The following is a 16,656-nucleotide window of genomic DNA, read 5'->3' on the forward strand; positions in this document are numbered from 1 at the left end:
TCCACGGGCAACGGAAGATACTGAAAGGGTCCAGGCAGGGAAGCAGCAACATCATTTCAAAGTGGACTTTCATCTCCGTCTTTATCTTTATCTCTATCTCTGTCACTGTCTCTATCTATCCTACTGGTTCTCTCTATCCTACTGCCCCTCAAACATGGTCTTCATCCTGCACTCCTACCTCAGGGATTGGTCCCACCATCCACCCGGGGCCTCACGTAGCTCTCGTTCAATCTGCAGCCAGATCTTTGAACCCACTGCCCAGACTGACAAGGTGAGCTTTCTGGAATGCAAATCTAACTGTGTCAAATCATGGCTTCGTACGCTAAAAATCAACGAATTGTACATTCAAATGGGTAAAGTGCACGGTATGTGAATTATATCTCGGTGAAGCTGTTTACAATAAACCTCTACATCTCCTCCAGGTATCTCCTACCCAGCCATCAGGATCCTAACACCATATCCTCCGAGGACTGGCCCCAGCCCCTCCCCGCCGCTCTCTCTCTCTCACTAAACTGGTTTGGACCCTCCTCTTGGGTGTTCTCTTAACACTGATGCCCTCTCCCTGCTATTCTGTCTTACCCACTGTGCACAAAAGAGTTAACACAGCAGGCCTGAGGCTGCTGTCTTTACAAGGGCTGGCATCTGGGAATGTGGCTTTCAGAAGTGTTCCCACCATGCCCTAATCGATAAGGTTGGTCTACTGTGCCTAGACTGTTTGGGCAGACAACATGATCTCATGCCAAACACCTGCTGTGATGGCGAATTCTGTGTGCCAACCTGACCGGGCTCAGGGATGCTCAGACAGCTGGTAGAACGTTATCTCTGGGTGTATCTGTGAGAATGTTTCTGGAAGAGATTAGCATTTGCGTTGCCGAACTCAAAAGGGGATGGTCCTCCCCAGGGTGGGTGGGCATCATCCAATCTGTTGAGGACCTGAACAGAACAAACAGGCCGAGGAAGGGCGGGTGCACTCCCTCTGCTTGAGCCAAGTCGCCCATCTTCTCCTGCCCTCGGACGCTGGCGTTCTTAGTTCTCTGACCAGGACTTCCACCATCAGCCCCCCCTGACGCTCAGGCCTTTGGACTCGAACTGAATTACAGAACTGGCTTTCCTCAGTCTCAAGTTTGCAGAGGGCAGACTGTGGGACTTCTGAGCCTCTGTAATCACAGAAGCCAATCCCTACAACAAATCTCCTCTTTATCTCTATCTCTATCCCTCTATCCTATCGGCTCTCTTTCTCTGGGGAACACTGACTAATAAACCGGCTTTGCTGAGAGTCTGGGATTTTGGTACGTGCCAGGCGGAGGGTGCCTATGTGACCCGCCCCCAGTAAAGTCCTTGGGCACTGAGTCTCCAGCGAGCTTCCCTGAACAGCAACGTTGCACGCAGGCTGCTGCATTTTTGTTGCTGAGGAAAGAGTGGGATCTGTATGAGCCTCGTGGGAGGAGGAGCATAGGAGCCTGTGCATGGCCCCTCCAGACTTGGCCTGAGTCTTTTCCCCTTATAATCTGGCTGTGTATCCTTACTACCTCTGTGATGAATCCCAGGCATGAGAAAGTACAGCTCCATGCTGAGTCCCGCTAGCAAATCTCCCAATGCTGGGGTGCCCTTAGGGACCCGCCCAACACACCTACTTTAAGCCTAACTCCTTAAAGGCTTTATCTTTCTAAACCCAGAGACTAACACAGTACCTGGCACGTAGTAAGGCCTTCGATGACAGCTTGATGAATGAATACATGCATTCATGACTGTGTTTTGGAAAGATGAGAATTAAAGATGGCTTAGAGGCAAAAAGAGCCCGGAAAAAGAAAGACTAACAGTTTGAATGAGACGTACCTTTGGATGACTGTATCCTCAGCAGGATGTCTGTGATAACTGCCTTTTTCTCCCTGACAGTTGAGGTTAGATATTCATGGTCCAGGAGTTCAAGAAAGAGACGAAGTTCAACGATTAACTCTTCCATTGCTGAAAACAAAGGAGAGAGGAAAGGTACTATGAGACGCACCAACTTGCAAATGTCAAAACACGAATGCTAAATTTTACTCAAAGCATTTCGTTTTTAGCTTGATGGCCGAATATTGTTTTCCAACAGGAAACGCAAGTTAGCTGAAACCAGGGCGTCTAAAAGATTCACGTATCATCTTCTAGACAAATGTGCTCCTCCATCACTTCTGCTTTGAGGCAGAGGTGTTCGGCTGGGAGAAGCCCCAAAGCCACGCTGCCAACAGATGGAGTCACGACCCAAGAGCCTGACAGCATCATCTGCTGTCAACTGGATGATATTAAATTTCAGTGTCAAGAAGGAGACGGGAGTTTAAAATGCCAAATAGTCTTCAGATAACCACTAGGACGTGGGAACTCAACACCCAACTCTGTGCTTCTGCAGGGCTGGCTCCCTCCCCAGGAAGACTGTGAGTGCTTTACAGTTACAACAATGATGCTGGGTGCCGGGGAGGACCTCGATATAAGTTCAGGTCCTGACTTCCATCATGTCTTTTCTTTCTGGGATTACAGCAGACTTCCCCTCTGACACCCACAAGACCGCACTATGGGGCTGATGTCAGCAATTTTTACCCCATGATGTGAACCTCTGAGTGATGCCAACACCCTTTCAGGGCGTCCGCAAGGTCAAACTATTTTCATAATACATGACATTATTCACTTTTTCCTGCGCTAATGGTGCAAATGAAGGGGTGGTTAAACTTCTGGCATCTTAGTGCAAATCAAAGCAGTGACAACAAACTATACTATACTGTATCCTTCACTTACACACTAGCAGTAAAAATAAGTAAATAAATAAAAATTTTAAAATGCTACTTTCACTTAAGAGTGTCTTTGATGAAGCAGTAAAAATCATTGTTTTCATTAGATCTCAACCCTGGAGGATACACCTTTATCACGTGCTGTGTGGTGAGGTGGGAAGTACGCATGAAGCACTTCTCTTGCAGACTCAAGTACCATGGTCGTCTAGAGAAGAAGCACGTGTACAACTGTCTGAGCTGTGAGTTACACGAAGCCACTTTTTTCATGCAGCACCAAAGAAGAAATGATAGACAAACCGCAATTATTCAGACTTGAGTATGTGACCGACATTTTCTCAATAATGAACAAAGTAAGCTTATCACGTCCAGGTAAACAATGACAGTATTTGTTGCCAATGATACAATTTGAGCTTCCACGGGAAAACAGAATTTTGAACACATGTATCCACCACTAGGAGCATGACAGCTTCTCAACAGAGACTTTTCTAATGAGATCAGGAATGACATTGAGGTACATGATCTCCTGGTGCATAAAGCAGTGTGTTGACATTTGGAAGCTCTACACAACTCAGGAAACCATGATGTCATAAAAGCACACGTGGGTAAAGATCCATCTAATGTGTAAAATAAGCTGAAATATCTTCATGTAACAGGAAATGAAGTGTTCTTTGATACAGCGCCAGATTCCACATTGCAACTAACCTTAAGAAACTACCACTTGTTAAGTTTTGGTGTAGTATCAAAGACTATTCACAATTTTCTGAAAAGGCGCTAAAATACCCTTCTCTTTTCCAAGTACATATCTTTGTGAGACCAGATCGTCTTTATGTACTGCCACCAAAACAATGGTTCGTCACAATCAGAATGCAGAAATAGAAATGAGAATCCAGCTTTCTTCTGTTAAGCCAGCTACTGAAGATACTTGTAGAAAAATAAACAATGCCACTCTTTCACAAATTATCTCGTAATGCAGTTACTTTTCATACATATATTAATACATATCTTAAAAATCTGTCAGGTTTAAATTCTAATATGATAACTATCTACAGATACAACCACATAAATAAAAGCTCTTGGGGTCCTCAATATATATTTTGAGACCAAAAAGTCCTAAGCAGAAAAGTTCAAGAACCACTGGTCTATGGAATTCTTCCCAAATTTACAATTCCACAAGTCTACAACACACTCCAGAATATAAGATCCTAACTGAGGCCACCCTTTTATAACTATCAAAGCTCTCAAAATCTTAGACAAGTGGGCAGAGAAATGGCAAATGAGTTCAGAGTAGGCGAGGTGTGTCCGAGGCTGTTCACTTTTCCTAATTGGGCAATTTCCTAATTTCCCCTCTATGAAATGAAGGGGCTGGATTAAGTTAGTCTTTAAGGTCTTTTTCATCAGGAGAACAACTTCCTGATGATTCTAAGTGGAAAACGATCTCATCTATACTTTAAAAATGATGGGCTGCTAGTATTATTCATAATAGCCAAAACGTGGAAACAACCCAAATGTCCACTGATGGATGAATGGATAAATAAAATGTGGTCCATCCATACAGTGATATATTATTCAGTCTTAAAAAAGGAAGAAAATCCTGACACATGCCACACCATGGATGAACCTTGAGGGCATTATGCTGAGTGAAATAAGCCGGACACAAAAGGACAAATACTGTATGCTTCCACTTCTATGAGGTCCCTAGAGTCATCAAACCCATAGAGAAAGCAGAATGGTAGGTGCCAGGTGCTGGGGCAGGGCGGGGAATGGGGAGTGAGTGTTTGTCAGGGACAGAGTTGCAGTTGGGGACGATAAAAGTTCTGGAGACGGATGGTGGTGATGTGAATGTACTTAATGACACTGAACTGTGTACTCAAAAAGGTTTAAAATGGTAAATTTTATGTATATTTTACCACAATAAAAACAAAATCAACCTTGTCCAAAAATGGAAGGGCTGCTAAAAGCTATAAGCAAAAACGTTAAAAATGCTATGGGTCTATGTTAAACTTCCAGAACCCATTCTCCATCCCCATTCGTATACTCTTATCAAAAATGCTTCGCTTGCGTGTAGCCAAATCATATTTATCCTGCAGGATTTCACTTGGGTTTCACCTAGCAGCATCAAAATATCTGAAGAGGACCAAAGACTGCATGCACCTGTCCTATCTCGTCTTCAACCTGAGCCTCCCTTACAGAGCTCCCATCGGGGATTTTATGCAGGCCCCTCTGGGCTGGGAGTTTATCATAACCACAGTCAGGTTCCTGCCCGGCCCATGGTCCTCAGAGAGCAATGCCCTCAGCTACAAGCTGGACTCCCGCCAGCTACATCTATACCACCGGGCCCTGCAGGCCACCTCCTGCTCCCAGGTCATAATTGGACCACCTTAACCCAAACTGGTCCATCAGAGTCTCCTTCCTGTATATATTGCCTGGGACAGGAACTTGTAGTCAGTTGCGATCTCTCGAACTGAAGACCAGTAAACTCAGGAGCTACGGAGCTGCCATGTTTCGCCATGTATGTGCCAGTGGGTGAAAGTCATTAATAGAGGAAGAAAGAATGAAGTTAACACCCTCAGATGCTCAGAGGCAAGAGAGAGGAAGTGCCGCACAGACAGGGCACTGGATGGGTTCCTGAGACCTTCCTGGACTGGTCTCGGTTACCTGTGAACCTGGGCTGCACTGAATTCCCTGAGGTATCTGCATCCTTCTAATGAATTTTCACTTCATTGTTTATTAAGCTACTGTGTGGTTTTCTTTTCACCTGAAACTGCACCCAAAAGATTGTCAAAGCAAAGCTCTTTGCACCTCAGAAAGCAAAACATCCCCAAATCAGAGAGATGCAGTTGTTAGAAAAGTTCCTCCTTCCTAGGACCTGCATGGACTAAACAAACCACATTTTACCCTCAACAGGCCCTTCAAACACCTAAACTCACATCCCCTCTCTCCTAGCCTCCTCTACTTCAACATCCTCCACAAGCTCCTCCCAAATAAAATCCTCCCCAGTTACTGAATTCTTTTGTCTCTTACCAGCTGTACTGATAACCGGGTACTGAGTGACCTTAAGGTTTGCTTTTTTTTTTTTCTCAATATAGCTCGTCAGCTGGTTAAGAGTAGGCTTTATGCTTTGCTTGTCTCCGAGTACCTTATAGCAGCCTAGCGGTACAAGCCACGTAGAAAGCATGCAAGGATTTTTGATGAGCAAATTAATAAAGTAAGAGAACTAATATTTTCTGAGAACCTGTTGTGTGAAAGGCATTGTCCTAGGCGTCTACACATGACACTTTATTTAATTCTCACAATAATGCTGCAAAGACGTGATGGGCCCCCTACACGGGGGAATGAGAAGCCACGGCCCGTTTGTTTGCTTTTCTTTAAGCAAATGTTTACACGGCAGTCACAGGCATGGGACACTTCTAGTCCCTTTACACGTATGACTTCATGTGTGTTCCCAACAACCCCAGGAGGTAGAAACTGGTCTTATCCCCATTTTACAGGCGAAGAAACTGAGGCTCAGAGAGGTTGCCTAAGGTTGCTAAGCAAATAAGTGGCTGAGCCTCTCCAGGTAATAATATGCTCACAGGCACAGGGCTGGAACGTAACAGAACGAATCTGAATGCAGTTCTGACTCCAAAGGCCCTGCTTTGACTACTTCATGATAATCACTCCATGAATTACGTTGAGATAATGCTGGCCTGGTGAGTGGTTATGGCCATTTTTTTAAAAATTTTATTGAAATGTAGATTATATATAGTTCCCTGTGCTATACAGTAGGTCCTTGTTGGTTATCTATTTTATATATAGTAGTGTATACATTTTAATCCCCAAACTACTAATTTATCCCTCCCCCCTCCCTTTCCCCTTTGGTAACCGTAAGTTTGTTTTCTCTGTCTGTGAGTCTATTTCTGTTTTGGAAAAGTGGGTAACTCCCCCAAATTATGTCATCCTTAAAATGAGATGATTATTAGGTATCTCAGGATTGTAATGAGGCTAAAATGAGCTGATATCCATACAGAGGCAAGCATTTCACAAATGGTAGCTATTACCATTATTATAGCATATGCTCATCTTATTAGAACTTTAAGCCTTGGGATCCACAAACACAGCAAGTGGACATGACCCATGACTTCTTGTCTTCTAAAACTAGGAAGTCCTTAAATATCTACCTCCACCTTAAGAAAAGTCATGAAAGACTATTCTGTACAACTCTATGCAAATACATTTGAAACTAGGTGAAATAGACAATTTCACAGAAAAGAATATAATTTACCAAACTCTATTTACCAAATTACAGAAAGCTTACACAGAGAAAGCAAAGAAAGTTATCAAAGAATTGTCCTCACAAAAAAAGTACCAGACCCAGATGGTTTTACAGGGGAATTGTACCAAACCTTAAACATCAAGACTACTATCAATACATAAATTGTGGGCTTCCCTGGTGGCGCAGTGGTTGAGAATCTGCCTGCTAATGCAGGGGACACGGGTTCGAGCCCTGGTCTGGGAAGATCCCACATGCCGCGGAGCAACTAGGCCCGTGAGCCACAACTACTGAGCCTGCGCGTCTGGAGCTTGTTCTCCGCAACAAGAGAGGCCGCGATAGTGAGAGGCCCGCGCACCGCGATGAAGAGTGGCCCCCGCTCGCCACAACTAGAGAAAGCCCTCTCACAGAAACGAAGACCCAACACAGCCAAAAATTAATTAATTAAAAAAAAAAAATACATAAATTGTTCCAGAAGATGGAAACAGATAAACAATTTTCCAATTCTTTCTTTTTTAGGAGTAGGTATAAAAATGATGCCTAAACCTAGTAGAGATAGCACAAAAAAGAAAACCAAAGACCAATCTTACTTATGTCAATGCAAAACTCCTAAATAAAATATTAGCAAACAGAAACCAACACAATACCTTAATAGCACACATGACCAAATGAAATTCATTCCAGGAATGCAAGGATGAGTCCACATTACAAGATCTACTAATATACATTCACCATATTAATAGATCTAACAGGAAGATCATATGATTCTCATCATCCCCAGATGATGAAAAGGCCTTCAAGAAAATTCAATACCCATTCCTGATTTGTTTAAGTCAACACAATGGGAACTGATATGTACTTTAGTTTGATGAAATACATGCACTAACTGTTATAGGCTGAGTGCTTGCATCCCCTCTGCCATTCTGTTGAATCCCAACCCCCAGTGTGATGGCGTCAGGAGGGGGGCCTTTGGGAGGTGACCAGGTCATGAGGGTGCAGCCCCCATGACCAGGATCAGTGTCCTTACAAAAGAGGCCCAAGAAAGCGCTCTCACCCCTTCTACCATGTGAGGACACAACGAAAAGACAGTCGTCTGCAACCTAGAAGAGGGCCTTCAACAGAACTGGGACCACGCTGGCACCCTGACCTTGGACATCTAGCCTCCAGAACCGTGAGAAACGCACTTCTGTTGTCTATAAGCCACCCTGTCTGTGGTATTTTGTTACAGCAGCCCAAACAGACTACGACATTAACATAAAACAAAAACTGCATCTTACTTAATGAGGGAACACTGCGGGCATTCCCAGTAAGCTTGCAAACAAGTCAGGGAAGCCCATTTCCCCACCACTTCTAACACTGCAGTGGAAGTATTAGCCAATGCAATTAGAAACTTCAGAATAGAAAAGAATAAAATTATCTCTATGTGCAGCTGATGTGAAAGTATACCTAGAAAACCCAAGAGAATCAATGATAAAACTACTACCAAAAAAATGTTAATAAAGTAGGATATATAAAAACTATTGCTTTTGCACGTGATTTTTATACCAAACAATAAACAGAAGGTATAAATGGAAGAGAAAATTCCATTTAAAAAAGCAATTAAGAAAGTGAAATACTTAAAATAATTTAGCAAGAAACATGTAAAACTTACAGAAGAAAAATTTTAAAACACTCCTGAAAGACAAAGAAGGAAACTTGAACAAACGGAAAGTACCCCTTGCCTTTGAACAGAACAACTTAACATCCAAAAGATGTCACTCTTTCCAAGGTAACAGCTAAATCTAATGCAAGTCCAATAAATATATAACAAATTTTGTTTTGCTTTGTGTCTCGAACTAGACGAATGGATTCTAAAAGGTTCATAGGGAAAAATAAGTGATGCCTAAGAACAATGAAAAGGATCCAGCCATATCCTCTATTAAAACATAATATAAAGGTTCTATCATTTAAATGGTGTTATATTAATACATAAATTCCCAGTAAGATTAATAGTATAGAATAGAAAGTCCAGATATAGACCCAAATACATATAGAAATATAGCCTATGATAAAGCTCGTATCTCAAATCAGTGGGGAAAAGATGGACCTCTTGATGACTGGGGTCCGGACAACTGGTAGCCATCTGGGGGGGAAAAAAAGAAAAAGATAAAATTAAGTACATCTTACACCAGAAAAAAACACCAAAGATACCTGAGCATGTAAATGAAACCATTCCAGTCCTAGAAAAAAAGAGTAGGTGAACTCCTTTGCAACCTTGGTATGGGAAAAGATTTTCTAACTCTGACTCAAACTCAGATGTAAAAGACAAGACTGACTGATGAGACTATAAGAAAATAAAAGACTGAGCGCCTAGAATAAGGACCGAATTACGGACGGCGTCTCCTCCACCCGCCCTGCACAGAACTCACACAGACAGTGCATCCCATAAACTCCTGGGGCCAATGGAAAATCCCTGGCCTACCATGCACTTGACCTTTAAGCTGACTGTCTCCAGAGGCTGGGTCCAGGGTCAGGACCCTGGAGAACTGGTTTCATAAAATCCCATCTCATCCCTCTCACTGAGGACCACTGGGCTACGCTGGAGGCGCCTCAGAAAACTGCCCTGACTCCTACATTCATTCTTCTTTTCAGTGACTTCTCCTGACCTTGTGGCAGAATCTTAACTCGCCCTTGCTTATTTTTCCAGACCCCTCTTTCCACCTCCCACCCGCAGCTCTTCTGAACGACTCAGTTTCCCAGTTTGACCAGCACCTGGTCAGGACCCTGTGCTGCTAAGGTGCAGAGACACCGCAGGAGAGCACTCGGAAGAGGCTTAGGGGCAGGACGGCTGCGGCACTGAGCCAAGTGGTCAACGCTCAGGCAAAGCACTTGCGTATTTTCCCTTATAGGGCTGCAGTTAAGACTCTTCATGCAGACTCTTCCAAACATTTCCACGGCCTCCGCAGATAATCCAAATGGGCTGCCTACAAGCTGATCTGAGAAATCTCAGAAAAGCTGCACAGCTGTAGATGCTGTCTGGCTGGAAAGTTTCCCTCGGCTAGACTGCATCTAAAATTCCTTCAAACTCTAGATGACCGCCGTTTGAGTGACCAGATGACTTTGAGCACAAACCACTAAGCTTCTTTGACTCCTGGGGCCCTTGTCTGTAACTTGGGCATAATCACAGTTCTGTGTCAGCAAGACTGCGGCGGAGAATCCAGAAGCCACTGTGAATAAAAGCCTCTGGGTTCAGGGACATTCAATCAAGGCTAGTTTAATTTGAATCTGAAAAGAGAAAGTAAATAAGGTCTCTTCTCTACTTGTCAGGTTTCCGAACAGGACTTAGGACAAACACAGCTCGGTTTCAGCACTGACTCTGAATCTTTAAAAGCTTTATCAATATCCTAAAGGAAAGTCTGTGTCTCTAAAAAGGTAGGTGCGTACATGTACATTCTGAGTCCTGAGACTCTTTTCCCTTCTGGATTATACACAGCCAACAAGAAGTCCCCAAAGGCACTGGTATAAAAATCCACAGAACAAATTCTTTCCGGAAATTATCATGATTCTCAAAGGTCAGACTAATACAGGGTTGGATGATGCAAACCCTAATAGGAATATCGTGCTATTGTTTTGTAGAAAGTAAAAGACAAAACCTGGACCTGGACACGTTTTTTATTAATCATAATAATCTGTGTAACCTGACAACACCACAGGAACCGGATTTCCTGATTCATGAAGCCTGGTTCCTAGGCTGGTATAAGAAGACTTGACACAGAAACTAACATACCACTGTAAAGCAATTATACTCCAATAAAGATGTTAATAAATAAATAAATAAAAAGAAGACTTGACAAAAACCAAGCTGGTTGCTGACAATAGTTTTAAATAAGATATCAAGAGCATATGTTTTCATTCCACTTACATCAGTTCAATTTAATTTAGTAACAAGTTGTGAAACGTGAGCTTGTTTAAGACACTGTTCTCAATGTCTTCGAAGGCAAGTCTCTGACATCCAAGGGTTCACCATCTAGAGCAGGAGATAAACATTTGGACTCACAGAACCATTATCCTATGAAAGACAGAGTCACGGGTTGTCAGGAAAAGGGCCACTGATGGAGCTCTATCTCTGAAAAGATGATGTATGCTGGCAGCGGCACTAAGGATGAACTGGGGTAGCGAGAGGCTGGAGAAGGAAGAGGCACACTCAGTCAGAAGGATGTGGAGATATGGGGATATATGTATATGTAGAGCTGATTCATTTTGTTATAAAGCAGAACCTAACACACCACTGTAAAGCAATTATACTCCAATAAAGATGTTAAAAAAAAAAAAGGGGGGGGGGCTTCCCTGGTGGCGCAGTGGTTGAGAATCCGCCTGCCAATGCAGGGGACACGGGTTCGAGCCCTGGTCTGGGAAGATCCCACATGCCGCGGAGCAACTGGGCCCGTGAGCCACAATTACTGAGCCTGCGCGTCTGGAGCCTGTGCTCCACAAGAGAGGCCGCGATAGTGAGAGGCCCGCGCACCGCGATGAAGAGTGGCCCCCGCTTGCCGCAACTAGAGAAAGCCCTCGCACAGAAACGAAGACCCAACACAGCCATAAATAAATAAATAAATTAATTAATTAATTTTTTTAAAAAAAGGATATGGAGAATGACAGCAATAGGAGGATGGAAAAGAAAAATGCAAATTGATGCTCTATTTATTGTAAGATATTTAAAATATTTACTAAAAAAAACTCGCAAAAATACCTGAGGTCATAATTGTGGGGTATACAATGATAAGCAAAACAAACATGATCTTATATTCACGTCAGAGAGACAAACAGTATGCAAATAAAAACAGCCAGAAATTACGATGGATACCATGAAAAAAGCACCCATCAACAATTTTATGTCAAAAAAATTTGGAGTTTTTGGGGAAAATGATGCCTGAAACTAGGTGAAATAGACATTGAAATTTGGAGGTGAAATTTGGAGTTTCTGGCTCCAAATCCCTACTTCATCTCAGAGGTCCTCTGCTTTTAAGAACGGCTCTGTATGCAAAACAGCCAAAAGGTAGAAGCAACACGAGTGTCCATCAGTAGATGAATGAGTAAATGAAATGTGTTTTATCCAGACAATGAAATATGATTCAGCCTTAAAAAGGAAGGGACTTCTGACACATGTTCCAGCAGGGGTGAACCTTGAGGACATCATGCTAAGTTAACAAGCCAGTCACAGAAGGACAAACACTGTATGACTCCACTTATATGAGGCCCCCAGAGTAGTCAAACTCCTAGAGACAGGAAGTAGGATGGCGGATGCCGGGGGCTGGGGGAGGGGGAGTGGGGAGTTATTGTTTAATGGGTGCAGAGTTTCAGTTTGGGTAAGATGGAAAAGTCCTGGAGATGGATGGTGGTGACGGTCTCACAACAACATGAACACACTTAACGCCACTGAACTATATATTTCAAGATGGTTAAAATGGTAAATTTTGTTATATATATTTACTATGATTTTTTATAAATAAATTTTAAAAAAAGAATGGCTTATTTCCTGGGCTCATAAACACACAAGGGCTCCCAAGCACCCGCTGAATAAAGTTTTCACCTTGTCCAGCAGTAAACCCCTTGTCAATCTGGCCCCGATGTCCTTAGAAACTCATCACCTGCCATATTCCACCTTTCATGTTTTGGTGTGGCCTGATCCAGCTACCACTCACTTTCAGAACATTCCTCGTGTTCCCACCTGACCTTAGCGCGCGCTTTTCTGAAACACCCTCGCCCTGGCACTCACTTTGTCTACCAACCGAGATTTCTGTAGGTGCAACCAAATGCCACCTCTTCTGCAAAGCCTTCCCAAACCAACTCAGTGGAGAGGGAATGCCCCTCATCTGTCTACTTATTTTTCAATTTGTCTATAAAACAATAAACTCCTCACTAACAAGGGACAACTGAAAAGTGAAAGAAAAAGTAAATCCAGTACCACTTATAATAATAGCATTAAGATACATGAAATACTTAAGGATAAATTTTAACAAAATAAGTGAGAGGCCTATAAACTGACAACCATGAAACGCTGCTGAAAAAATATAGTGAAGATCTAAACAAAAGGAGAGATACCATAGTCATTGATTTGAGAGATTCTCCCCCCAAATTAATCTATAGACTCAACACAATGCCAGTCAAGATCCCAGCAGCTTTTTTTTGCAAAAGTGCATTGACCGGCTGATTCTAAAATACATGAAAATGAAACAAATTAGAATAGCCAAACGCTGGGGGAGAAAAAAGAACAATGTTGGAGAACCCAAATCACCTAGTTTCAAGGCTCAGTACAACCTACAATAACCAACCAGTGTGGTTCGGCGTCAGGACAGATGAGCGGAACAGAACAAAGTCCTGAAAGAAATCCCCACACAAACGGCCAAATGACTGCTGACGAAGAGGCCAATTCCACAGGAGAGGACAGTCTTGGAAGAAATAGTGCTCAAGGAGTGGATCCCAACGCGGGAAAAACTGAACTCACCCTGTGCATCACACCATACGCAAAAATTAACTCCAATGGACCAGAGACCTAAACATAAGAAGTAAAACTTCAAATGTCTAGCAGAAAACATAGGAGAAATTATTTATGACTTTGGAGTAGGCCAAGATTTCTCAGGACACCAAAAATACTCACATAAAAGAAGATAATTAATAAATTGGACTTTCTGAGAGAAATCGTATTTGCAATGCACGTGGCTGACAGAGCACCTATATCAACACCTACTCGCAATTCTGAGAGCGTATACAGATAAACAACCTAATTCTTTGCCTAAAGAATCAGGCAAAGGAGCTAAATATATTTCACACAAAAAAAAAGGCAAAGGAGCTAAATATATTTCACGCACAAATGGCCAATACGCACATAAGAAGATGCTAACATCATTAATCATCAGGTTGATGCAAACTGAAATCACGAGGTACCCCTGTATATCCACCAGAATGGCGGGAATTGGAAGCACTGCTCATATCAAGCCTGGGCAGCAGAATCCGCACTCTCCTGCTGGGACTCCACGAGGTACAACTTCAGGAAAGTTGGCAGTCTCTTGTAAAGTTAAACAGACGTTTACTATGTGATCCAGTAATTCCCCTGCCAGGTATCTACCCAGGAGAAATTACTGCGCATGTCCACACAAAAACATCAGCAGCTTTACTCATCATAGCCCAAAACTGCACACAACCTAAAGAGCCAGTAACAAACATACTGGTAACAAATTACAAAGTATTCATACAATGGAATATTTCTTAGCAATAAAAAGAAACAAACTATCCAATGCATAACTCAGAGGAATCTCAAAAAGGAATCTAAGAGAAAGAAGCCAGACACACAAGAGGCATACTTGTATGATCCCATTTTTAAGAAATTCTAGAACCAGCAAAACTAATCTGCACTAACAGAAAGCAGATCAGTGGCTGCCTTGGTCTGAGCGGGTGACGGACACGCTCCTGTCTTCATGCACGGGGACTCTGGGCTGAAGGGAAGCGCATCAGAGGTGGGAATTAAGAGTCAGAGGGAAAAGAAAACCTAACTAGTGAAGGTGAAGTAAAATTAAACAGAAGACACTCTGCATATTTCATCTGATAATGCTGGATAAATGGAATTTTAAGAAAATCTAGGTAAGTGGAATTTTAAGAAAAGATTCTGCCACACAACAGCAATAAACAGGAAGTAAGAGCACTGGACTGGCTTGGTACATGGAGAGCTAATTCTGTGTTTACAAGGAAGAAAGCAGGGTTCCTAATCTTAGGCAGAAACTCAGGGCTTCCCTGGTGGCGCAGTGGTTGGGAATCTGCCTGCCAGTGCAGGGGACACGGGTTCGAGCCCTGGTCTGGGAAGATCCCACGTGCCGCGGAGCAACTGGGCCCGTGAGCCACAACTACTGAGCCTGCGCGTCTGGAGCCTGTGCTCCACAACAAGAGAGGCCGCGATGGTGAGAGGCCCGCGCACCGCGATGAAGAGTGGCCCCCGCTCGCCACAACTAGAGAAAGCCCTCGCACAGAAACGAAGACCCAACACAGCCAAAAATAAATAAATTAATTAATTAATTTTAAAAAAAAAGAAAAGAAACTCAGAAAGCTCTAATGAGCTGAGTTCTCTTCATTACCATAAAGTTGCAGTGTATCTTTATTCATGAATGAGTTTTCCTTCTAATCAGAAGAAGGAACACAAACAAACAAAGGGGAAAGGAAAGGAAGGCTGAACGTATAAACATGGTCTCGTTGAAACAACAGGCTTTACGCTCGTGTCACCGGTGAGGTGGAGGAACGCAGCCCACACCGCTGGGAGGAAGCAACAAATTTCACCCCAACCAGTTCTATCTCCTTCCAGAGGTGACAAGACCCTGCTGTAGTGCAAGCCTCTCCGTTGGGCAGGGGGAGGGGAGACGTCTGGCTACATGAGTTCACGGTCCCCCTCCACCAGGCAGGGAGACAGGCCACGTGCCGCCCCTGGGTCCCCAAAGACCCGGCGAGGAAGCGAAACCCAGGCAAGGTGTACAGGGAAGGAGACGCTTCCCAGCCCCCAGCCCTGCACGACGCCCCCATCACGCATCCCTCCTGCGGTCAATTCCACACAGAGGCAGCGAGGGGCTGAAGCACTTGCTAAGGCGCCTGCCATCCTACTGGCTGAATTCTCCCCACACGACAAGGGCTCCTTACCTAAAACTCTGGGTTCACAGATGTAGCCCTGGAAGCTCAGGGAGGAACAGGGACTTCCAGGCCCCAGCCCAGATGATGGCACACGCCTGCGTGTCTGGTTGCTCGACAGTGCGCTTCCTATGACACCGCCCTGCCCCTAAAGCCCCCTGGGGACGGTGCTAATTCAAGCCCTCGGGCACAAAAGGGGCCCTGGCACCACCTCTAAATGGAGAAGCATCATTTAAAAAGACACTGAGGCCTCTCTGCTCAGAATGAAAGATCGCCCTGCCAGCCTGTGCTGCGGCCACCAGCTGCCCAGTCGGAACACCTAAGGCTCTGCAGATGTCCAGAGTGACGACTGGGACAGTGGGCTTTGTGGAGGAAGGAGAGGCAAGAGGTTCCAGGGTGAGAAAGCTGCTCACAGAGCTCTGCACTCCCTGAGGGGAGAGGGGAGGGAGGTCCAGGGTCATTAGGATGCGCTGCCAGCTGTAAGATATCATGTTTCCCATAACTGAGGCAATAGGTATTTCCTATCACACTTCCAACTGGATTATAGCATCTCTCCAGCCACTACTTTATTTGAATCAAAAAGCCCGCCCTAATTAAGTCATCTGAAACGAGACCTTCGGATCTGGTGGATGAAGTCGGATCTGGTGGATGAAGTCGAGGCAGAGGCTTCCTGGATGCTGAAAATACCTCTAAGACTTTAGACCTTCCCAGCGAGCAAGCCTCAACCGCCTGTAACTCCCCAGAACTATGTCATAACGACAAACGGAAATGGCGACCCCTCGGCATGCTGGCTTTTCCTCTCAGCAATTCTGAAGCTCTACAGTTACAACCCATCTTAGATCTCACCCTTGACCCCTGCCAGCTGCGCTGAAATTGCAGAGCATCAGTCAAAAGGGGAAAGGGAGGAGGGGGGCCTGTATGAGAACGGGGAATGGAAATCTCCAAATCTCCCCGAGATGGCGGGGGCAGGAGAAGGATCAAAGCACACTGCCCGTAAAA

The 16,656-nt window shown here is 44.1% G+C and overlaps 1 protein-coding gene across 3 annotated transcripts in view; it reads right to left on the reverse strand.

Annotated features, from left to right (window-relative positions):
- Window positions 1–16,656, reverse strand: part of AFAP1 (actin filament associated protein 1) — a 149,935-nt gene that overhangs the window by 90,105 nt on the left and 43,174 nt on the right. For all 3 annotated transcript variants that reach the window (XM_082391441.1, XM_082391440.1, XM_082391442.1), the window contains exon 2: window positions 1,837–1,965. In XM_082391441.1, the coding sequence (XP_082247567.1) occupies window positions 1,837–1,963 (127 nt within the window). In that variant the 5' untranslated portion in view covers window positions 1,964–1,965. The remainder of the gene's footprint in view (window positions 1–1,836; window positions 1,966–16,656) is intronic.

The sequence above is a fragment of the Balaenoptera borealis genome (assembly GCF_965194805.1).
Source record: "Balaenoptera borealis genome assembly, chromosome: 4".
Taxonomy (NCBI): domain Eukaryota; kingdom Metazoa; phylum Chordata; class Mammalia; order Artiodactyla; family Balaenopteridae; genus Balaenoptera; species Balaenoptera borealis.